Source organism: Hippopotamus amphibius, chromosome 4, assembly GCF_030028045.1.
Source record: "Hippopotamus amphibius kiboko isolate mHipAmp2 chromosome 4, mHipAmp2.hap2, whole genome shotgun sequence".
In the NCBI taxonomy this organism is placed as follows: Eukaryota; Metazoa; Chordata; class Mammalia; order Artiodactyla; family Hippopotamidae; genus Hippopotamus; species Hippopotamus amphibius.
Window position 1 is genome coordinate 20428084 of NC_080189.1, and position 25894 is coordinate 20453977.

General features: G+C 40.0%; 1 protein-coding gene across 4 annotated transcripts in view; it reads right to left on the reverse strand.

The window, feature by feature from the left end:
* EXOC4 (exocyst complex component 4) overlaps nt 1–25381 on the reverse strand; it is a 752882-nt gene extending 727501 nt beyond the window's left edge. For all 4 annotated transcript variants that reach the window (XR_009053126.1, XM_057730962.1, XM_057730963.1 and 1 more), the window contains exons 1-2: nt 25270–25381; nt 2140–2329 (exon numbers count right to left, since the gene is read on the reverse strand). Coding sequence is in view for 3 of the 4 variants with exons in the window: in XM_057730962.1 (XP_057586945.1) it covers nt 2140–2329; nt 25270–25355 (276 nt within the window). In the remaining variant the exon portion in view is untranslated. The remainder of the gene's footprint in view (nt 1–2139; nt 2330–25269) is intronic.
* Between the last annotated feature and the right edge of the window lie 513 nt (nt 25382–25894).

Consider the following 25894-nt stretch of genomic DNA (forward strand, 5'->3'; position numbering starts at 1 on the left):
CTTCTTTCTCTTGCCAATCTTGAAGCTAATTCAAAACACAGTTATGTGACGTTTACTTTCTTGACAACTGTCTGATATAACAAACACAAAATTTTGTTGTTTCCTTTTGCTTAGAACTCCAACACGCTTAAAAATGAGAATGGTGCAAAGACTGTGGCCACCAAAACAAATGTGAAATAATCAAGACGAGACTTTTTCAGAACCAGCAAACACTCTTTGTTTGGGCAAAGATGCTATCAACTCAGAGTGATAGGGAGTCAAGGCAGAAACCACTGCAGTGCCTCCCTTGAGAATAGGACAAAGTCCATCCAGCCAAGCAGACTGATCAGAAAACACAAATACCAAGACGTCCTTCACCCTTACTGTGATTACCTGAGACAGAGCCAGAAGGTCAGCAGCTCTATACATTCATTTTCTGACCCCTCTTGAGCTTAGTATATTGGGTCAAAATGGACTACAGTTCACTTTAAATCTAGAGCGACTGATCTATAGCTTTACCTAGTTTCACAGATAAATCCCTGGGATGAACTCACCACTTGTAAAGGCTAAGAATTACAGTATTCCTTTTGAAAATGCCCAGTTAATTTTAAAATGTAAGGAGGTCAGCACATTGCTTCAAAAAAGGCTAAGAGCCTACTGACTGAGGAACTGTACTCTGAGGCTGAAACTCATATGTAACAGCCTTCTTAGAAGAATCATTCAAGTACCTGCTTACTAAATCATAATATAAGGTCTAGAAGGCAGGCAAGAAAATGTGAGGAGACCGTACGCACAGCCATCTCTGGGCAGGTACATCTAGAGAACTCCCGAACCAATCAAATAGCACAGGGCAGCACACTTCAAATGGTCTATGCAGCCCTCTGGCCACAGAGGTGCTTGAGGGTCCGCTGCTGAGCACTAAGGAAGGGACCCAGCATGAGGCACTACATCTCTCACCCCAATATCAAGCAAGAGGCTACTGGTATGTTGGGGTTCTGCAAAATATCTCATTTACAAAGAAATGGGGGGGTGGGGGGCCGACTGTGTAAAAGGTGTCTGAAAACCAGCATCAAGGACCTCAGAGCAGGGAGACGAGAGTTCAAACCCTAAATTTGTTGAGTGAGGAACAGACATAATTCTCCCTGGCAGGGAATCAGTGCTCAGAAAGTGGTAGCAATTGTTATTTATCAGAGAGCAGTAATACAAGGTATTAAATGAGTGGCCCTCAAAATACACAGTGAAGAACCACGTATCTATAATATGACAGTACATAACCTTTCTTTGATCAGTTCATCCTTTGGCCAAATATTAAAAAATACCCCTATGCACCCACTTTATCCTTTAGGAACTAAAGATGTGGCACCCAGGAACCAAAAGTTTTTCAAAGACCAACCACAGAAGGAAAGAAGTGGGGGAGAGGGAGGAAGGAAGGAGAGGAAGGAAAGCAAGGAGGAAAGAAGAAAGGAATCAAAAAGAGGGGAAAAGGAGAGGAAGAGAGACGGGAGAAAGAAAAAGTGAAAAAAGAAAAAACTCCAAAGTATGAAAGATAATTACAAAATAAAAATTAATACATGCTTGTCACTACTAAAAAATAATATTCAAGAATTTCAGTATTCATAAATATTTCATTCTTTTAAATAATTTGTGAGTTAGACTTCCTTCTCAGAAACTACCAAGAATGTACAATGGCTACAGAGAAATCACAATCAACTTCAAATGGGGTGACATACTCAAAACCAAAACTTTTTTTTCAAATTTTCAACTGCTACAGCAATACACACATATCATGTGTGACGTGAGCACACTAAATACATTTAATATAACAAGAGCCTCTAAAAATAAAAGGCCCTAGAGTCTGAAAATAGCTCCCCTTTTAGGCTTCCTCAGGTTGAGGCCATCTCCTCTGTGCCATTTCACACTGCCGTGAAAAGTAACGGCAGAAACCACGGATCAGACTGAGGGGAGGAAAGAGGCAAGACCAGAAGCTCTCTGCGATCCCCTGCCGTCCTGGCTTTCCAGAAATCTGCAAAACTCCTGCAAAGCATCAGCAGGAATCACTCGTTAAGGCCATCACCACTACCAGGGCTCCTCCCCAAGCTACAAGACCTGGACTAATGGCAGAGGCAACAATCACCAGGTGCTGCAGGGATGGAGGCTCACCTGCTTTATTTTGTTTCGGGAGTTGGTGATGCGCTCTGTGATGCTCTGGTACGTGCGAATGGCTGTCGTCAATTCTGTGTAGTGCTGCACGATCAACTCATCCAGGTCATGGTCACACTTCTCATAGGCTTCTTCAAGACGCCCCTTCTCGTTTTCTCTGTCTTCAACATCATCACTGGTAGACAGGGTCCTGGTAAAGACAGAATATACCAAGCTGAGTCAAACTTAAAAGCCAAAAGAAGAAGAAAGATGCATTAGTCAATGAGAGCACAGTCACCTCACCGACTAGGAAATGAAACAAGTTACTAAAAAAAAAAAGGAAACCGCCTGCACAGTAAATTCCAGTAGCCTATCTAAGTGGCTTTATTGGTTGTCCATCCTAGGAGTCTTTCCCTTCACTTTTCCCCTTGGCATAATCAGGGAACGAGCAGCATGAACTCTGCAAGAGCCTGGGCAGGTCTCGATTTGTTGGACTGAATCCTAGTACTTGCATTCCCCTTACCAGTGACAAGTCTGGCCAGTGAGACCTAAGAACTTCTAGGAGTCGTCTTCTTGAAAGAGGGTTAACAGGAAGCAGGTCCCTTTTCCGAACAATGGGTACTGTTATACAAAGCTAAGATAATCATATATTAGCCATGTTATTATCCTGCAAGTGAAGGCCAAGAGAAATGCCAAGCTACTGCCATTACGTCACTGGGCTACTAAAGCAGACAACCCACAGCTGCTTTACCCCAGGACTCCTTGTTAGGGGAGATAACATCCATTGCTGAAGTCACTTTCACTCGGTCTTTTATATACAGCCAAAAACGCACTTACTATAAAACTGCTTCTAGGGGCTTCCCTGGTGGCACAGTAGTTAAGAATCCACCTGCCAATGCAGGGGACACGGGTTCAGTCCCTGGCCCAGGAAGATCCCACGTGCCTCGAAGCAACTAAGCTTGTGTGCCACAGCTACTGAGCCTGTGCTCTAGAGCCCATGAGCCAGAACTACTGAGTCCATGTGCTGCAACTATTCAAGCCCATGAGCCTAGAGCCCCTGCCCCGCAACAAGAGAAGCCACCACAATGAGAAGCCCGTGCACCACAATGAAGAGTAGCCCCTGCTCATCGTAACTAGAGAAAAGCCTGCACATAGCAACGAAGACCCAATGCAGCCAAAGAATTAATTAAAAAAAAAAAAAACTGCTTCTACACTGAGGAACCGCCTTCCAAACAGTTCATTCAAATGACCTGAATTTGGTACAGAGCCCCCAGCGGCCTGGAAATAAGGTCAGAGTAATTCTAAAATCCATTACAACAGCAGTAACCTCAGCTATACTACAAGGCAGTCCCTGCATTTACTGTTCTTCCAACAGCACTAACAAGATTGATATGAATCAACAATAAGCAGGCAATGAGATAGATACACTTATTAAAAATCTTTCAATAACTTAGTTTGATACATGGGCCACAGATCTTTGTTTCCTCTATTATCCTTCTTGGATAATTTTTTTTTTAATTTAGTGTTATAATCAGTAACAAAGAAACCTTTTTCTCTTATCTGTTGGCTGCGGTAATTTAGTTTCATTAAATTCCCTCAGATTTGTCAGCTGATACATTCAGCATACTTTATTTCATTTATCTTTTTTAATTTAGGGAGGGGGTAGTTTAGGCTCTCAATGATGGATGCAATCAATTATAAGTCCATCATTAGAGCTGCTTTCAGAGATGGTCCGTCAGTGAATCAATCACGTATCCCCTTTCAGATTTTTGCAAGCAAATTACTGTACAACGGTCTTCTCCAAACTGTCATTTAGAGCTGAAGATCTTAATTCATGAGTCACACAATATATAAAACTTATCTTCCAATTTAGGGGGAGATTCAGCAGGCCAGTCCCTGACTTCAATCTAACTTCCAAAAAGAATTTTGTAAATTCGTTCAGGGTGAGAAGCGGTCCAGCATGAAATGGGGGACAGAAGGGACAGAAATGGAATGAAGGAACAGGCGAAGCTTGTGAGGGCTACAGGATACGCTCAAGGCAGCACACTGGGAACCCCACGACTTGAAGGCAGGCCATGCCAGATCCTGTGTCCTCCTCTGCCAACCGGTGAGCCTACAGCAGACTACCTCCAAGCTCACTTTCAGGTGGGAAACACCACACAAGCATTTGACTAATAAAGAACGTTAGAGTAGAGAACTTAGGGGGAATTTGGTTTCAAAGAGAGAGCTACCCATACTATTTGCGGTATTCGGCTACAGGGTGGCTAAGCATGTCATCCTGCTGTTTCTATGATACATAACTTTGCTCTTTAAATCTGAAACCTTCCAGGCTATTAATCTAAAATAAAGTGCAATCAGAAAATGCCTTCAATTTATCAAGTGTCCCAAAGGGAAGAATTCCTAGCTATTGAACTATTATTTCCCCCTTTTCGCAGCAAAAGGCCACAGACTTTTCAAAGCTACACTGGATTCGTTTGCCATCTTTATGACGCTTTGCACGATTTCCTTCCCACCACCATTTGTGGAAGAAAACATGCCAAGCACTTCACATTGTTTACACTAACTAGTAGAAGTACCATCAAAGAAAATGTCAGCCTGAGAGAGAGGACACCTTCTCGGGCATCAGTTGTCACTGTAACACGTTACCACAGCATTAGGAGTTACTTAGAAAACAGGGTACTAAGATGACAATGAGAGAGTAAATTGGGCCTGAAGGGGGTTTTAGCTCCTATTTTCATTTTCAGAGAAAATATTTACATAAGGAAATAGCCTGTGCTATGTTTGCCCCACATGTGAAATTCATCCTCTTGATGTAAACTGGGCTGAATGACATTTTGCCTTTAGTCAAAAATACTTAACATAAGAGAACTCTGAGAGGACAAAACCATTCAAGTTTTGTTTTTTTTTTAATTAGAGAAAAGGAAGGCAGAGATGATAATAGGCGCCAATACCTAGAGAGGCTGCGCATTTTATAGGAAGTGTGTTTAGTCCTCAGAACAGCCCACTGGAGTGGGCCCTGTTATTATCCTCCCTCTCCCTTTTTACACATGATGCAGCTGAGATTTTAAGAGGGTAAATTAATTTGCCCCACCTCACACAATCAGGGCAAGGGACAGCACAGAGGTTCAAAACCCACGTCAGTCTGTTTCCAGATGACGCTCCTAACTGCCACAGAGGTGTGGGCTGCTCTGAAATCAAGTTGCCTGGGTTAGAACCCCGGCCCCACCGCTGCAGCCCACACGACCTTGGTCACAGTATCTCATTTTGCTTGTCCATACAACGGAGATAATAAGTATACCTTCCTTATAGGGCTGTAGATGAGAATTAGATTAAATCACACAAGGCCTGGCATATCGCTAGCACCCCACAAAGGTTGGTGGCAGCTGGTGGCTGTCACTGCTCTAGTAATAGCAGTAACGGCAGTAAAGGCAGTAGCAGTTTTCTACCACGTCATGGAAATGACATACTTTGGAGACAAAGGTTCAAATTCTATCACCCCCCAACACTGGATCATTTGGCACTGGGCATGAGATTTGACCTCTCATTCACTCTACTCCTCCTTAATGTCAAGAACTATGAAGCGTCTGAGACTTTATCCCACTGAGAAGCCAACAAGTTAGCCTGCCACAGTTTCATGGATGCTGGGAGAAGTCACAGAACTCCTGGGTGGCTCAGAAGCTAAGGACTTTATTAGTCACAGCACAGCAAGGAGCACGAGCATCAGCGTCTTTGTAGCAAGCCTCTAGCCCCCAGGTCCCGTGGGCGTTGGAAAGATGGACCCAAATAGATGCCTGCACACTCTGAGTTGCTGGAGAGGAACCCTGAGCTTAGAAAACTGAATCTTTTATTCTGGACAGTAAACATGCCTGCCCTTTGCCCTGGAGGGAAAGATTATCTTTATCTTCCAAACTTATCAAACAAACATCCTTGACAGGCCAAAACAAAGGGCACCAGTGCTTTACTCATGAGAATTTCAGAAACAGAACCCTCCCAAGGAGAATTCTCTCCCAACAAAAATGAGTTTCTTTGGGTTTCTTCAGGGACTGCATGGTGTCAAGCAACAGTAGACCATGGACACAGACTCATTTCCAACCTGATTTCTTTTCTGCAAAATGAGACCAGAAATACAGTGCCTCACAATAAATATTTGCAAAATGAGTGAATGATAGACCATAAAAGCAGACTAATTCAAGGGAGAAAGTTCCCACACGTGCTATCAAAACCCAGCAAATTTCAGCGTGGGATTATCCTACTTTAAGCCTGTCACTTGACCCGAACTGAGAGCAGGGTAGAAGAGAACCCTTGTCATCTAGGTCAACCCGCCTGCAAGGTCAGGAACCTCTTCTCGGCCTTCTAAGTCTCTGTGCGAGGGTAAGCTCACTGGCTCACAAAGTCATTGACTGCAATTTTGAACCGCTCTACTTGTTGCGAGGTCTTTCATTAAAATAAAATAAAATCGGCCTCTTTGTAATTTCTACCCACTGATCCTAGTTCCGCCTCTTTCAGTAACATAAGTCTATTCCCTCTTTCGTAAAGTCTCTTTAAATAAGAAAGGATTCTCAATACTTCTTTTTTCTCATATTCAACACCTCCAATTTCCTCACCTGTTTCTTCCACAACATGGCAGCCCACCAGCCCTGTTAATTTCTTCTGAAGTCCCCTCAAAAATGGGTAACACTCACATAGGACTTACTATATTAATCTAAGTAGTTTATATATAATAATGTGTTCCAGACAATAACCTGTGAAGTAGGTGCCATTGTTCCCCCTCTTTTTACACATGAAGAGACTGAGCTGTGTATTTAGCAGAGCCATGCCTCCAACCTGGATAGTCTGGTTCTTAAAAGGTTCCCTATCCTGCCTCTCAAGATGTGGTACTCAGAAATGACACAACATACTCCTAATATGATGTGACCATCCAAACAGAAAGAGGTTTTACCTCCCATAATATAGGCACTCTATTTCTAATAATGTAACCTGAAACTACATGGCATTTTTGTAAATACCGTGTCCAAAATTGATGCAGGATCCCTCTGACAGTAGGTGCTGACACTCTAGCTCTCAATCATCCTCTACTTGGGAGATTTTAAAACTAAAGGCACAAATTTACATGTATTCCTGTGTCCCACATTTTGAGAGAAGGTCAAAGTGAAGCACAGGATATAAATTACTCGGTGTCTATTATACCCCAAACAATGCAGTCGTTATTTTGTACATGTAGTTTAAGGCGACACTGAAATTGGTCTGGTGAGATAGTATCATCACCTTTTTACAGGTCAGGAATCAAAAGAACAGAGATATAAAGTAACTTGCAAATATGCACACAGCTAACATCAGAATTGAAATTAGGACTTCTTAGGTAGTGCAGTGGTTAAGAAACCATCTGCCAATGCAGGGGACACAGGTTCAAGCCCTGGTCTGGGAAGATCCCACATGCCGCAGAGCAACTAAGCCTGTGTGCCACAACTACTAAGCCTGTGCTCTAGAGCTCGTGAGCCACAACTGTTGAGCCTGCGTGCCACAAGTACTGAAGCCCACACACCTAGAGCCTGTGCTCCACAACAAGAAAAGCCACAGCAATGAGGAGCCCACACACCGCAACAAAGAGTAGCCTGTGCTCGCCGCAACTAGAGAAAGCGCATGTGCAGCAATGAAGACCCAATACAACCAATAAATAAATAAATACATAAATTTTAAAAAACAAAAAAAAAAGTGAAATTAAAGCTAAGTATACTTGATGCCAAAACCCATGCCCTCTCCACTTCACGTTATGAAATCTACTTTTCCTGCCTTCAGCTCCTGAGCTGCAGGACTGCACCTTAATCAAGCTACAGCCCAAATATCAAGAGAGGAATGGACAGCTAGAGATGTCAACAGAGCACTCAGCAGCTTTTTTAGTAGTAACAGTCTTGAATCTGGACAAGAAGGTTTAAAAAACATGAGCTAAAAGAAGACATGAGCAGAGAAGAACTATTTAAAGTTGCCATCCCAAGATGCCTTCTAGTTACTGAATCATTCTTTAGAGCTTTTTCCATTCCTATCTTAAAAATCTTTATGCCTTACAAACTATTGAGAAGTTCATGGAGGAAAATAAAAGCGCAGATTCCACTTGAGCTGGACACAGACGTTTCTGGATCACTAAGAATTTTTCCCTAAGACAGTTCTGGCATTTGCATGACGAATTACATCACTAACTAATTAATCCCAGGAAGGAATTTATTTACCCAATGGACTGAAGGAACCATGGGTACCCATGCTAGGCTATAGTTAACAGAACTCATAGGAACACGTAGGTTAAATGGTTCTAGTGAAATCACAGCCATCAGCTCCAAGCAAGCCCTATAAACAAGCATAAAAACTCAGGGTAAATAACTGCAGATCTAAAAATAAATTTGTCAGTTTCCTTCTTGATACCAGCTTGTGTATTTCAGTGTAGCCAGTCAAGTGTTTTGAAAGGAAAATAACTAGTCACCGTAACTGGCTCCTACTATGGAACAATTTTGCTTTCACTTTGGACTTAATAGAGTAATGCAGTCCAGACAGGAGAAGGTACATAAAAGTCGATATTACTCTTAAAAAAGACCAAAGCAAGATCAAATAAAAGAAAAACCACACCTATGAAAATAGGGTTAGTCACCCAAAGGTAACCTATCACTCAAGAGGAACAATAATCTCCAATCAAAGGCAGAATAAGAGGATGCAAAAAAACAAAAAACAAATCTAGAATACTACTGTTAGGAATGCAGCAGTAGAGTCTTCCTACTCTAAATAATGTCAAACATGAGATGCCTGCAACCTTCAAGCTCTTTGACCTTCGACAAGTCACTTAACATGTCTGGGCCTGTTTCTTTCCTTGTCAAACAGACAAGATAATGAGAGAACCTGCCTCACCAGGTTATTGTGAGGAATGGTGAAGTGTGTGCATGTACTTTGTAAAACAGAAGGCGCCCTCAATGCATGGGCGGACACGTTATTAGGAACGAAGTAAATCATTTGTGAATCACAACATTGTTAGCCCAAAGCCCCCGATGCCTCCCCCACTGCAAAGTCCCTGCACATACTTATGAACTGAGATCAGACCTTTTCTCTGTGTTCTTACAGTGCCTGGAACGTTAAGAGCTTAGGCAAAGCTAAATAATGAGCAGCCGCAAGACGCAGGATCTGAAGAGGTCACGGAGGGTAGTTCCCTGCCTCAAGAAACAACTGCAACTCGATTATCTCATACAAAGAAATGCCTGCTCAAAAGACTCTAGGAAAGGACAAACAATTGTTATGTGGACCCTATTCAGTCCATTTCGTCATTGAACAAATAGTTACGACACACCTACAACTTAGCAGACACTGCTGTAAGTGGCTCGAGATAGGTTTTAGTCACAGCCCTATTCCTCCCTCACGAAGCTTACCCCCTGGTCTAGTACCAGAAGCAGGCATACAACACGGGGAGGCCAGGAGAGTGAGGGAGCAGAAATGAAGGCAGGGTAGGGAGGAGGAAGCCTCTTTTACACAAGGAGGCCGGCAACGGTCTCTCACATCAAGATGGCAGTTGAACAGAGCTTTCTAGAAAGCAGCTGGCAGCGGGGAGACAGTGTGGCTGGCACTACCTGGGGAAACTGATTCCAGAGACCAGAGAAGATGCACGGGCCCTGAAGTAGGACATGTTTGGCCTGTTCAAGGAACAAGGAACGGCCAAGAAGTCAATGTGGCCCTAGAGAAGGGAGGAAGGGTGACAGTGATAGGAGATGAGGTCAGGGAGGAAGCCGGGAGCCAGATCAGGACAGCTTTGCGGGCTTTTGCTCTGAAAGTGTTCTCTGAAGTTACTTGGGAGTTAGCACCAAGGCAAAGAATGACAGTTTTCAAACAATAGTTAATGGTGAATAATGAGTAACAATATCTACTTTCAAGTTTCATTTCAGTTCTATCTCAGTTCTTTCCAAAAAAGAGCTGAGATGGTTTGTATATACAAGAATGTGGACAATACAAATGAAAAAGAGGAACTAGTTAAAGAGATGCAGGACAATAATCCCATATAAATGTAAAACAGATATGCAAGTCATATGGACAAACGTACTGTGTATGAAATGAGCCCCCAATTTAACTGAGGTTCTTAGTAGCCGACACAAAAAGGGAAACCTAGCCAGCTATATAGTTCTCATTCTCACAAAGACAGATTCCAATTCCTGTAAGGAAGCAAACTTTTAGAATTTGGTACTAAAAAAAGAAAAACGAAAAAAAGAAGACATACAATATGGTGACCAATGTCCTCAACAACCTTCTAAAATGAAAGTAATGACGTTTACCTGGCCATTTCTTAGAAGTTCCTTCAAGAATGTAATATTAAAACACAACTCAGACCTAAGAGATTTTCAAAGACTCTGAATATAGTCCAAAGTATTAAGCTTTCCAATGATTTTAATCTAAGAATAGAATTTAGGGAATTTAAAGGACTAAACGGATCAAATCATGTTTCATTAACTTCCTCCTCTCAGCAAGCCTTTTGATAGTTCAAGCTGACCAGACAGCAATTCTCTGAAGAGTCCGCAGTACAAGTATTTTCAGTATTAGAGGGCTAATAGAGGACTGTTAAACATAAGCCAGAAAAGCATGTAATAAGGCTGACAACCAATTGTGAAAAATTAGCCTGACCAGGGCTCTTGCCTGAGCCTCGAGATTGCCAGACTGTTACTTTGGAAGCATTTTAGGGTATTTTAACAAATAAGAGTGCCCAGAGTACCACATGTTATGGACTGAATTGTGACACAAACACCACCTACCACCACCAAATTGCTATGTTGAAGCCCTAACTCCCTGTATTTGGAGACAGGGCCTGTAAGGAAGGCAATAAAGATTAAGTGAGGCCATATGGGCAGGGTCTTAATGCGATGGAACTGGTGTCCCTATAAAAAGAGGAAGAGACACAAGAGGGCCCTCTCCCTCCCCACACACTCACAGAGGAAGGGCCATTTGAGGACTCAACGAGAAGGTGGCCATCTACCAGGCAAGAAGAGAGGCCTCACCAGACACCAACTCTGACAGGACCTTGATCTTAGACTTCAAGCCTCCAGACCTGTGGGAAGATTTGTTGAGTCCACCCAGTCTATGGTATTGTTACGGCAGCCTGAGCAGACTAATACACCACCCTATAAAACACAGGCAGCATTATTCCGGTTGGGTAAAATCTCAAGCAGATGTTATCAGTCACACCCCCACTCCCGATGTTAATCACAGCAACACAGATTCTTCCACAGAAAGAGTTAGCTTGCCTGAAAGTCTTAGATAACTAAACTAATTAACCTGCTGTAAGAAATATTTAACATAATACATCTGAATTTTGGTGACACCTGCAGAATAATTAGCATTAAGTGAGGCTTTCTGAAAACAGTTAATAAGCTTAATTGTCTACTAAGGGCATTCCTTGTTGGCACCCAGTGACCTCTCCTCCAGGAATAATAAAGATTAACAAAACAATTAATAGAAATCCCTGCAAGCAATTCAGAAAAACGAATTACAAGTAAGGCTCCGCATATCCAGAAGTCACTTACCAGGAAGCTACAGCTCTATACAGCAAAATCTACAGTGGGAACCCAGTCTCCTCAGTGATCCCCATCCTGGGAAGTACTCAAAATGGGCCTCTTAGCATACAAATGAAATGTTACTGAGTCCCTGCACTTTTTACTCACCAGGCACCTGAATCCTGCAATCAGTACCGTCTTCTCTCTTATTAGGACAGTTCTTATGAATTTTTTAAATTGCATAATGGAAAGAGCAGAAGACAAGGAGTCATCTTTACAACATATTCTAACTTATTATCGAAAGGCCCAAACTGAGTGTTTTTAAACTCACAACAAATATTCAAGGGTTAACTAGTTTCGGAACCGCACTCCAAGAAGGAAGAAAATGAATGACTGACTTACTGATCTTTCTAGAACATAAGATTCCTTTTTATTATTGATCCCAACACAAGAAAAAGACTCTAGAGCTGATATGATTCTTGAAAACGTGAATTCTATTTTCTTTCCCAAACTGCTTTTAACTAGAAGGTATTAGGTTACACTATTAGATCCACTTAGCCCTTATTTCAGTATGAGTAAGATTTTCTTTTCTTCGAAAATGTCTAACAGCCAACCTAAGAAATGCCTATTAGGTCAGGAGAGGCACTAAATACAGTTCTGAGTAGCATAAAACTACAAACTGAAAAGGAGGAAAAGAAGTTACTAAGACTATGTACCCTAACCAAACAAGCTGAGACGTGGTCTTCAAAGCCTTCTATACGAAGCAGAGCCCTTTGTATAAGATGAACAGTCTACAGAGGCTTCCAATGAATTATAAAATCGAGACCCTCATCATAATTCCGAGTTTAAGAAAAAAAACCACACACACATTAACTATATGAGATGTGTATCACTATATAATCACATAAGATATGGCTGCTCTCAAAGCATAACTAAATCTATAGTACACTTTTAAATCGGATTTTATTATATTCAATTAGACACTGCAATTGCTTGTTTCTTAATTATGTCTTATTAGATCCCACAAAATACAAGATAATCCCATCCCAATTGACAGCAATTCACAATAAGTCCCTCTGAAAAAGTTTTCTGATGCATAAAAACAACATCCCTTAGTTCACTACAAAAAGATTCACTTAATATCAAGTGACAGGAAACAATTTCTGCTTTAAAGTCAATTGAAAATTCACTGGTGTCTTGCTTCAGACAGCACTGAGGACCAATTACTACATCTGTTTTTCTATACTTGTTTTTCTATATTTCAATTAACTCAGTTATATAAAACAGTTCTGGGGACCAAAAGCTATAAATCTTGTAGCCAACAGAGAAGGCTACTACCAAAAGTAAGTAAAATCACCTCTACTAAGGCATACAACAATCTAGGGTTGACAAGGTCAACTCAATCTCCCCCACCCTTACTGAACCAAACTCTACCTCTTTCACTCCCATTTTAAGCCCCACATCCTTAAAACACTGTTTTCAGTCATCTCATTTTTCACCTTCAGCGGAGTGTTTGTTACTACAACACATTACAGCACTTGATCATTTTAAACGTGTATGCTATTTCCTAATGAGGAGTTTCTAGTGAGTTCCTCAGAAAGAGTGTTTTATAAGATATTAATAGATATTACGTGGTAATAGGCTATTTTGGAAATTCTGGGTTACACAAATTGAAGCAGGTTTCCTAACTGCATTCATGTTCAGGAAACTTTAACATGTGAAACACAAGGCCCCTCTGGGAGGGAGTCTGGGTGGGGGCAGGGTGCATAGGACAGGAATACCTTATGCTGCATTTCTGCAATTTATTAACCTACAGAACCTTGTCAGTCCCACCACCTTTCCTCTCCCCAGCATATACGTATATTATAAGCATACACACACATGTGCACGCATGGCAACTTTCAAACACAGGCAAAAATTAAGAGACTCATCGAATAAACTCAGCTTCAACAATTATCAACACATTCCCATCTTGTTTCATCTATACCCTCACTGACTCCAACCTTCTTCCCTATTATTTTGAAGCAAATCCTAGATGTGAAATCATTTTTCTGGTACATGTTTCAGTATGTACCTCTTAAGAACAGTACTTTTTAAAAAAATAGCCATACTATTACCTCAGCTAAAAAAAAAAGCTAACAATGCTACTTGGTTTCTTGTATCTTATTTTCCCAAATTATGTCCTAAGGGCTACTCAAACTTTAAAGTTTATTTGACTCACCTGAGACTCTTGTTAAAAAGCAGACTCAGGCCAGGTGGTTCAGGTGGTGCCCACGATCCTGCATTTCTAACAAGCTCAAGTGATATTTTGAGTATAAAATAATGTCTCCCGTAACATTCAGCACGATAGGCACCAAGTTTCCAATGGAAAAACATCTGAATTATGCGCCACTGTATTTTTTGCAAGGGCTTTATAAAGAACTTCTAAAAGAATAAAAAAAATAAAAGGTTCTCCTAAGGATCTTGAAACACTTATTTTTCTTACATCAAATGATACATGAGAATTTTCCCTTATAACTTCCTGTTAAATGGTGAGTCCCTGTGTTTTTCAAGATGAAAGACACGAAAGACTGGCTACCATAAAGAAACCAAGGTCATAACTCATTTCATAGTTTGAAAGCAGTAAACAAAAACATAAGGAGCAGCAGAGTATAAGACAATAGGGAGCAGAGCTCACCACTGCAAACTGAAAAAAAAAAAAAACGCCAGCACAGGTTGCAAGCATCGCAATGCAAAGAAAAACAAAACAACAACCAACAGAATGAGTCTAAGGACTATGCCACCCAAAGAAAACCCACTTACCAGTCACACTAGACCTCAGGCTAACAATAAACAATACATCACAGGCATTAAACAAAAAACACTACATTTTAAAAAATACATACATAAACAGATGCAAACTAGTTCCAAGGCAATTCTAAGAGTTCTAAAAGAAAAGTTTCTGAAAAAGTACTATATGAAGTAAACTGTTAAATTAAATGCTCTGCAAAATACTGCAAAATCAGAAAGACCATCAGAGCTGAGATACCTAGTTCACTTTCGAGCCACAACTTTATTTAGCACATCTGATTGCTTTATTCTTCCTCTCTGAGCAAATGCAATCCACAAGTGGACCCACGACAATCTTTTGAAATATTTTTTAAAATATGACGCACTGATAAGACTTCTACTCCTGGAATGGATGAAATAACAGGAAACAGACTTACGTTCCCATCTGAAACAACAAACAAGTTTCAAAACCTTGGGCATGAAAGCTGTTCAAGTTTGCAGAGCAGAGCTCCGGAGAGGAGAGAGCTACCCAAAGCACCCTGGAAATCTGTGGAGGAGCTCCCTTGAGTCTTCCCCTGAGCATGCGGGGTAAAAAACTACTCAAGGACCACCTGAAAGAATCACCTGAAAGCACCGTGAGAGCAATTATCTGAAATCACCCACAGCCAGAGTGAAAAATCTCATCCCTCACAGAGCACTGGGTGGAGTACTCCGGATTTTGCCCTAGTACTGAGACAAAATGGCCCTCAACTAAATGTTGCTCCGCTCCCAATTATCAAAATTTAAAACGGGACCTTAAAGGGCCACACTGTTTCCAAGTAACTTAACCACATCCCAGAACAATGCTCAACAATATTTATAGGAAAACAAAAATATTCAATATCAGTACCCAGCTAGGTAAAATTCAGAAAATTTAGCATCCAAAAAGTGCAAGGCATCTGAGGGTGGGGTTGGAGAGGATTAATCAACCAAAACTAACCCCAAATGACAACATGATAAAATTAGTAAACAAGAACATTTAACCAGTTTTAACACCTGTATTTCATATGTTCAAGAAGCTATGGGAAAGACTGAAGATATTTTTTTTAAATACCCAAATCGAACTTCTTAGAAAGCAAAGCCACTATCTAATAAAAATTACATTACATGGAATTAACAGATTAGGAACTGCAGAAAAGATTAGTAAACTTTAACACACAGCAATAGAAACTATACCAAAACAAAAGAAAAAAAAAACCCCAAGGAAAATAAAAAGACCACAAGCAAGAGAGAAAGAATACATAGCATTCAGTGAGCTGTGGGACAACTCGAAGTGTCTTGAACTACTCAGAGGTAAATCTGACAAACAATACATGGACTTACACATTGAAATCTACAAAAAAATTGCTGAGAGGAATTAAGTGGAGAGAGATATCCTGTTCATGGATGAGAAGACATATTGTTAGGATGTCAATTCTCCCATATTAATCAGGACATTCAATGCAATTGCAAACAAAATCCAAGCAGGTTTTATTTTAGAAATTGATTAGCTAACTCTAAAATTAATATGGAAATGCAAAGTACCTAGAATGCCAAAAAAACTTTGAAAAAGTAGAACAGAGTTGGAAAGCTTACACTGTCTCCAAGACTTACAAAAGCAGTGATCAAGACTGTACAGTTGGGCTTCCTAGGTGGCGCAGTGGTTAAGAATCCACCTGCCAATGCAGGGGACACTGGTTCGATCCCTGTTCCAGGAAGATCCCACATGCCACAGAGCAACTAAGCCCGTGTGCCACACTACTGAGCCTGCGTTTTAGAGCCTGTGAGCCACAACTATTGAGCCCATGAGCCACAACTACTGAAGCCCATACGCCTAGAGCCTGTGCTCTACAACAAGAGAAGCCACCACAATGAGGAGCCCACACACCACAACGAAGAGTAGCCCCCGCTCACCTCAACTAGAGAAAGCCCATGTGCAGCAATGAAGACTCAACACAGCCAATAAATAAGTAAATTTATAAAAAAAGAAAAGACTGTAGTTATTGTCATTAAGATAAACAGATGAATGGAACACATTAGAGAGTCAAGAAATATTGATAGATCCACATTGGTCACCTGATTTTTGACAAAAGCGCAAAAAGAAATTCAGGGAAAAAAGAAGTCTTTTAAACAAATGGTGTTGGAACAGCAGGATATCCTTACAAAAAAAAAACGAACTGGAAAAAAATTGGCAGGGGTGCTGGAAGTGCTATCTTGACACAGGTAGTGGTTACACACACAACAATTCATTACGCCACATACTTAATATGTGTGCAATTTACTATATGTACATCTTAAAAACGGAGATAGTAAAGTGCTAAGTTTAGCACGTAGAGTTAAGATTCCATATTTATTTTTTAAACTATTTCTATCTATCCATCCAATATCTCATAGAGAGAGACAGAGACACACAGAGAGAGATCAGAAATTAGGTTCACCAAATATCAATGACAGTAACTTATGGAGGATAAAGTTTGGAAGAATATGTTTTACTTTCATCTTCACATTTTTCTGCATTTCCATTGTTTGAATACTTTATAATGAGTATGTACTATTTATATAACAATGCAATGCTTTGTAAAAGCTGAAAGCAAAGTTATTAACAATGATTACTTCTGGGTGAAGAGAATATGAGTAATTCATATTTCCTTCCCTGTAATTTTCCATATCTTTAAATTCCCCCACTTAAAAAATACTCATACAAAGATGTAATATTTATATGATTTTGTTACGCTAAAAAAATGTTAACCTTGTTATAATTACAACTATTAAGCCTCTGTATGTACCTGGACAGGATCCACACAAAAACCTTAGAAACAGAAACAGTATTTTGGGAAACAGGATTTTTGGATAATGTTTCTCTCTGATGACTTTTTTTTTTTAACAAGTTTGTGTGATACAATTTTTATAAAGGAAAATGGGAAAAGTTGCAATGACAAGTGTGCAAAGAAAGAGAATAAAAAGCATAGAATGTTGGTGAAGATCTCACATATACCCAACAATGGAGAAAAGATAATCTTTTCAACAAATGGTGTGAGAACAACTAGACAATCAAAAAAAAAAAAAATCAAACTAGACAGAGATCTTATACCCTTCACAAAAATTAATTCAAAATGAATATGAAAAAAAAGTGAATATGAGACCTAAATATCAAACACCTAGAAGTTAGCATAGGAGAAAACTGAGATGACTTTAGGTACAGCAATGAGTTTTTAGTTACACCAAAGACATGGCCCATGAAAGTGATAAGTGGATTTTACAAAGATTAAAAACTTCTGCTCTGGACAAGACAAATTCTCTGCCCAGAGAATAAAAAGAAAAGCCACAGACCAGTAAAAAATATTTTCAAATCACATATATCCACATGCATGCAACAGCACTGTCTAAATGACAGTCGGGCAAACACTCCCCTCTTAATCATGCAATAATGGACAGTTAATATAGACAATCATCAAAAATATCCGACTTCTCTATAAACAAGACAAGAAGACAACCTCTGAATGGGACAAAATATTTGCCAACGAAGCAAGTGACAAAGGATTAATCTCCAAAATATACAAGCAGCTCATGCAGCTCAATATTAAAAAAGCAAACAACCCAATCCAAAAATGGGCAGAATACCTAAATAGACATTTCTCCAAAGAAGACATGCAGATGGCTAACAAAACACATGAAAAGATGCTCAACATCACTAATCATAAAGCAAGTCAAAGCCACAATGAGGTATCACCTCACACCGGTCAGAATGGCCTTCATCAAAAATCTAGAAATGATAAATGCTGGAGAGGGTGTGGAGAAAAGGAAACCCTCCTGCACTGTTGATGTGAATATAAATTGGTACAACCACTATGGAAAACAGTATGGAGGTTCCTTAAGAAACTAAAAATAGAACTACCATATGACCCAGCAATCCCACTACTGGGCATATACCCTGAGAAAAACATAATCCCAAAAGAAACATGTACCACAATGTTCATTGCAGCACTATTTACAATAGCCAGGACATGGAAGCAACCTAAATGCCCATCAACTGATGAATGGATAAAGAAGATGTAGCACATATACACAATGGACTATTACACAGCCATAAAAAGGAATGAAACTGAGTTATTTGTAGTGAGGTGGATGGACCTAGAGTCTGTCATACAGAGTGAAGTAAGCCAGAAAGAGAAAAATACCATTTGCTAACGCATATATATGGAATCTAAAAAAATGGTACTGATGAACCCAGTGACAGGGCAAGAATAAAGATGCAGATGCAGAGAACGGACTTGAGGACATGGGGCAGGGGATGAAGGAGAAGCTGGGACGAAGTGAGAGAGTAGCATTGACGTATATACACTACCAAATGTAAAACAGATAGCTAGTGGGAAGCTGCTGCATAACACAGGGAGATCAACGCGATGATTGGTGATGACTTGGGTGAGAGAGGGAGGGTGGAAAGGAGTCACGGGAGGGGATATGGGGATATATGTATAAATACAGCTGATTCACTCTGTTGTACAGCAGAAACTGGCACAACAGTGTAAAGCAATTATACTCCAATAAAGAGCTTAAAAAAAAAAAAAAAAACAGTTTCTGGCAAGAGCACAGAAAAACAGGTACTGTAATATACCGCTTGTGAGGATGTAAATTACTGTCTTTCTGGAGGACATTTTGGCTCTGTCAAAATACAAAATGCACATATGTTCTAAAGCAGCTATTCTATTGCCAATGCCATGGACTTACACCATGGGTATACTGCCCAATGTACAAGAATGCTCAGTGCGACATATTTTTAACGGAATCAAAAAAGAAAACCAGAAGTATGTGTTAAAAGGTGGGGGGTAGGGGCAATCAATGTTGTCTCCATGTGACAGAATACTACATAGCCACTAAAAACAATGAGAAAGATCAACATGTGCTGCTAGAAAAGCTCTCCAAGATAAAGAAAAACAAATCAACAAAGGTTCAAAAGGGTACATAGTATGACCCCATTTGTTTAAAGCACAGAGAATATATAATTTTTATGAATATTCCTTAAGTACACATAAACTAATAAACAATATTAGATAAATATGTTAAAGAATATATATTATTTTGCTTAAAGATTATACACACATATAATTATAGTCTTCTATTTCCTTCAAGGAACCACAGGACACTTAAAAGGGGTACGTTTCAGGAGGGAGAGAAACAGGGAGAAAAATCTACTCTTTATTTTGTACCTCTTGAAATATCTGAATTTTCTAAATATGTAACTAATTTTAGAAAATTCTGTATACAATTTTAGACAGTCATATGATTTTTAATGGCAACAAGGATTATCTAGGCAAAGACATCATGGGCCCTTTGGTTTGCTTGTTACAATCTTTTTGTCTTTAATAAATGTTTTACATTTTATGTCTGTTCATATTTTACATGTTTTATATACACACATAAGCATACATATATTTAAATCTAGCTTCTTTAGTTGACTTTCAAATTATCAAATAAGTACCATCTTAATTCAGCTACACAAGGTTTCTTAGCTACAAAGAAAACATTCTGACAATTGGAATCAAGCATTCTAGTCAACCTAGCAAGGATATTTCTGATGGAAAATTATATCCTGGTTGCTAACTGGCAAACTTATTCAAATCAAGTTTCTAACCAAAGAATCTGGGGCTCCTGGAAAGGAGGAAATTAACATCTGGGTGCCTTCTCTGTGCCAAACTGTGACGCACTTTTACATCCTCTTATCTGATTTTTCCAAAACCCAGAGCACATTGTATTATTATCCCATTTCACAAATGACAAACTAAGACACAGGGTTTTAAATAATGAGTCCAAGGTCACTTTACATGGATAATACGGTAAGTTTCTACTACCTATATCATACCTCCCAGTGAAGACTGTGACCACATTTATCTATAAGAAATGGCTTGGAAAAAAACTGATCATATCATCCAACGTTAAAACTATATGCCTCAAAGCCTTTAAGAAATTTCCATGTTAAAAATTACACATGCGGGACTTCCCTGGTGGTCCAGTGGTAAAGAATCCACCTTCCAATGCAGAGGACCGCTGGTCGACCGCTGGTCAGGGAACTCAGATCCCACATGCCACGCGGCAACTAAGCCCGTGTGCTGTAACTACTAAGCACACACGCACCCTAGAGCCCGCGAGCTGCAACTAGAGAGAGAAAACCCGTAGGCCACAACTAGAGAGAAGCCCACACATCACAACAAAGATCCCGCAAGCCGCAACTAAGACCCAAAGCAGCCAAAAAAATAAGTAAAATTTTAAAATTACACATGAGGTTAGAAACTTACACATGGGTTCCCAAGGTATTGATTCTGTGCGTTTAACCAGAAAAATGGGAATTTTTTTGTCCCTTACATCCATATATGCTGCTAGATGCCCAGGACTTCCAGAAAGTTTATAGATGTCTAGTCTCCAGATATACCAACAAGTAATTTTCAAACAGTACTGCATCAGTAGAGTGATGACCCCCCGGGTACAAAGAGAGCTGGAAACCCTAAAAACCATTATGAGACAGGCTCAGATGAAGAGAGGATTTAGTGCTGGAAAAACAACACTAATCCCCTAACAACTTCCAGGACTCTGTTCCGAACAGTGACCACACTCCCTTCCTGCCACAATCTGTGTCACGGACCTCAAAGCCATTTGCTCAACGCTCTGATCAAAACGTGGACTCCTTCAACAAAGTTTACTTTGAATTAAATACAGGGCTGACCAAAATACTCTGAGGAGAAAGGGGATTTAACAGGTGTCTACGATAAAGGGTTTTCTAAGTTTCTGAAATTCCAACTTCTGTGAAGACATAAAAGTTAATGACAATGTGAGCCTTTTAACTGCCTTCAAACCTCCTTGATATCTGTGAGCAGAGTCTGTCCACTAAAGCTCTGCTCCGAGGTTTCAACGAGGTCTCCTTGAGTCACAGCCGAAGTTTGTCTTCCCAATTAAACTGGCTATTAAAGGCCAAGTTATAAAGAGAAGAGAATCAACATTTAATTGGGGAGTAAATCACCTAACAGTAAGTGGTAGACACATTTCCCAATTAAAAATCTGACAAGAACTCACAAAAATAAAATAGCATCTCCAAAATGCCATCTTGCTTGTTTCCTGTTTAGAAAGGCTGCCTGCCCCAACTTCACACCAAATAGAGTTAGGGAGGGAAAAAAAATCAATAGAAAAGTGGGAAAATGCTGTGTGGGCATGTGTGCATGTGCACACACACACACAAAACTGTCCAAATTGTACATCAGCAGGTAATTAGGACTCTGTCCAACCAATTAGTTCCACTTTAAAGGGCCAGTGGCAAGACTTAAAACCAAAAGCTGTTACCAGCAGCCTCCAAAAGATTCAATCCCAGTGTCTCATCAAAGCCCTGCCTCACAACAGAACCACCTCTTCTGCAAAACCCCAGAGTGCACCCTTTGAAACAGCTGACCATCCTGAAACATTTTTATTTAGTATTTTACAAATGATTAAGAATCTCACTCAAGGTACCTAAATAACCCATCCACCAAACGTAACACTTTCATTACAATTACACTATACTTCTTTAAATTATTTTGACTTTTAAATGCTTTAAAGTGATGGACTATCACAGTAGCCAAATAGTCATCATTTAACTATTTGGTACCATGGCTGCAAATAGTGATGAGATTTGGTTATTCCCCAGGTCTACTCCTACCCTGTTCTCAGGTAAAACCCTTACCCACCTATAGTCTTTTTTCCAGTTAAAAGATGCTTGCAACAATAAATGCTGCTGCAATTAATAGAAATAATATGAAAATACAAAGTGTTATGCTAATACATAATGTAGTATAGAAATGACACTTGTTACATATCAGAGCAGGAGAACTGAAGGAGAATTTTTAACATTCACAATTCAAAAAGGAAAAACAATTGCTCATTAATGGAAAAAGATAAAGCCAAACTAATCCAACTTTTCAAAGGACAATGGACTCTATCACTAACAAGTAATTTATTTTGTGACAAAATGACAGGTCCAAGGAAACAAGGAAGAGAACTGGCATGTATCAGATACATCTTCAGGGATGCTCAGATTTTATAAACATGAACCTAAAATGATTTTCCTTTTTGAGGCCTGTTGCCAAAGCAACCAGGAAAGCAACAGTCTTTAAGAGAGAATCTGAAAAGAGGTTAAGGATAAGAGGAGGTAATCAAAGTTTTATGTGAGGAATTTAGAATCATGAATACAATGTTACAAAGAATACAAATTCAACAGACAGACAAAGCAGCAACTTCAGTCACAGAACAATCTACTAACAAGAGATACGCATCCTCCATTCTTTTTATTTCCATTTTATTGAGATATATTTGACATATAACATTGTAATTATTTAAAGTATACAACATGATCTGAGATGTGTATAATGTAAAATGATTAGCACAATAAGTTAACATCCATCACCTCATGTAGTCACAAATTTTTTTCTTGTGATGAGAACTTTTAAGAGCTACTCTCTAAGCAGCTACCTTCTTCTTTCCATTCTTGCCTGAAGTACGCTTCCCCAACCCAAGTACCAAAGTAACACTACCACTTTCCTCTCATTCAATATTTATGAAATTTAAACCACTGGTTATGTTCTATAGCACATCAGGGAGAAAACAACAGGGAGTTAGCAAACACCCTCACTACAATACCAAAATTTTCCTGCGATTCAAAGAGATGTTGAAACACTCCGACACCAATAACATTCAGTCTTAAAGGTCATGTGTAACCATGAACCTTAATCCTTACAAATCTTGCCCAGGATGCTAGATCTGGACACTCCATTATACCCTGCTGGTAAAAGATACAATGAAGATGTTATTCAAGTGCTCTGAGGTGGTCAAGGATAGGGAAGAAAAATAAGAAACAATATACAACAAAAATCAGAGTAAAAAATGCCTAGGCCTACATCATGATGGTAATGTGAAGGTAACAGAGACAGAAATAAGAGAAGATGGATAACCACCAAATCATATTCCATATCATTCAGCAGTAGGAGATTCCCCCTGAAGAACACAAAGGAACAGTCAACCAAAGGCAATGTGTGCTTCTGATCGATATCAGTAAAAACGCTGTAGTTTGCTTTTGGTATTTTGACTTTTTTTCAAATATAGGACATTTGGAGTAAATTTAAACAACCTTTAAGAAAAGTGATAAATAGCATAAAAGAAATGAGTAAAGACTACAAAATCACAAATACATAGTTCAGAAGGTATATAGCCACTACCTTCCCCAATCTCTATTCCACTTCTATTGGAAGTAACTGCTCCGTCTCCTGGATTCCCAGCACATTTCATCTCTCTTCTAATCTTATGTCACGTTGTTACTTACATATTTTATCCCTCAAGTAGACTATACTCTCAAGGGTAACATCATGTCAGATTCATCTTTGCAAAACTGTGGGCATTCATGCATTCATTCAACAAATATTGACTAACTACATAATAAGTGTCAGGCACCATACAGCAAACTGACACTAAATTCATACTGTTTAAACGAATGTTGACTAAAAAGCAAAAGAAAATAAACAAGTTGAAGAAAGAATCCAAATAAATTCATGTATTATAGTTACACTGGGAAGAAGATGGGAAACTACAAATGTTCTAGTTGGAGTTGTATCATGAGAAACATTTCCGCTCCCTGTGTTTTGTCACAGCAAGACTGGGTTGACAATAGGACAGCATTTCCTCTGTATGGCCTACCAAGTATATTATGCATTTCCGTACAGAGAAATTTCCTCTTAATCCTGAAGAAAATTTAGTAATAATGATTTAATACACCACAATCTTACATTAGAGGCCCCTAAATAATACCCGTGTCATGGGTCTTTATCAGTCCACAAGCAGTGGGCTGTTTTAAAAGTTAGATTTGTTCATTCATTCAAATGCTTGTTAACTACAAGGTACTGCTAGACCTGGGTTTTAAAAAGATCATCACTCCAGAAGCCCTCCAAGAACTCAACCAAAAGTTCAGCTTAGGTGGGGGAAAATGGGAGGGGGATGTTTTATGAAAAATACATGGGTTGGAAAAAAAAAAAAATACATGGGTTGAAATTCAAATGCCAACAAAGTAAAAACGTGTCATAAGACATTTTATTCAGCTGTTTTTAGTCACTCCCTGTATCATCTTTAGGCGGGGTTGAAAGGGCTCGCCACCCTTATAATTTATTTCACTTTAGAGAAAAAAAGAGCCCCTAAAAGGTCGGCCACTCCTACTCCCACCATATATAGTCTGGGAAAATGATACGCATAGAGGATGACTTGAAATCTGTTTTGTTTTTTTAAAGATTAGATTGGGATAGGAAGGCAGAACAAATATCAAACACGGATGTGTGCCTTCAAACCCACAGCCCTTCTACCAGCTCACTAGTGGCTCTTGTATTTGAGGCCGTGGCCATTCACAGGTGGCTGGAGGTGTCCAACGTATGAGAACACAATCTGCGAGTCGTGACAGGAGTCTCCGGACGTCAGGGCCTGACACCCAGAAGCCCAGGGAACAAGCCGCCTTCAACAGTGTGCGCAGCTGAAGTCAATCAGTCACTAAATGTATGAATAAGTGAACACACCTGGCTTTCTCTACAAAGCCCCAGACAGTGTGCTTCTGGGCCGGGGGACCCTAATGGAAAGCTCTGGCCCTAAAATAGGAAAACGCTGAGAGGCCGGGCTCCTCCCTCTAGCCCAACCCCAGAGAAAAAGGGAGAACTGTGGGGGCCCTTGGGAGGGGCTGGGGGGGAGGCAAGGAGGGAAGGGAGGGGTCGGCAGGGCGGAACCCAGCTCACCCATCTCCCTTCCAAAGCGGAGGTCGAGCCGCTGCCCCCTGTCCCCTGACCCTGCCTCCTGCCTCCCTCACCTGATCACAGAGATGAGCAGCCCCGAGGGGTCTTTGCTTTTGCTGACTGTGCTTCTGTACTTCCCACCAGCTCCTTCTGCCGCCATCTTGGTACAAGGAGAGGAGCAGCAGGGCTGGAAGGAACCCAGCGTAAACTCTGTGATTGACCTCTCTGGAGAGTGCACCAATGGGAGAAGAGAAATCCAGAGTCACGGAACTGAATTATCCAATCGCTGAAGGGAGGAGGCGGGACTGAGGGAGTAAGCTTCGAGGCCCGACGCGCTCTAAGCATTCTGGGAATTGTAGTTTGCTTCAGCGATTGCTGAGGGGCAGGAAAACTAGGCCGGTTGCGACTTGATGAAATCTGCTTATGTCTTCATTTATATTTATTCTGATCGTGGGTTTTTTCCAGTTTCTTTGTTCTTAGAATTTGATTAGTTTTTAAATCAAATACATCTGACGATGCCAAAGTGAATATGTGGGGTGTGTACTTAAGTAGGGTCTGTGCTCGATGTCTATATACAAAGTTTTTATTTTAAACACAAGTGGTTAAAAGAAATGCAATAAAATGAGAAAATGAATAGACACAGAAATGCTTTTCTTTAGTGTGCTCTAAAACTAAATGTTTATACATTTGCTTAATGTG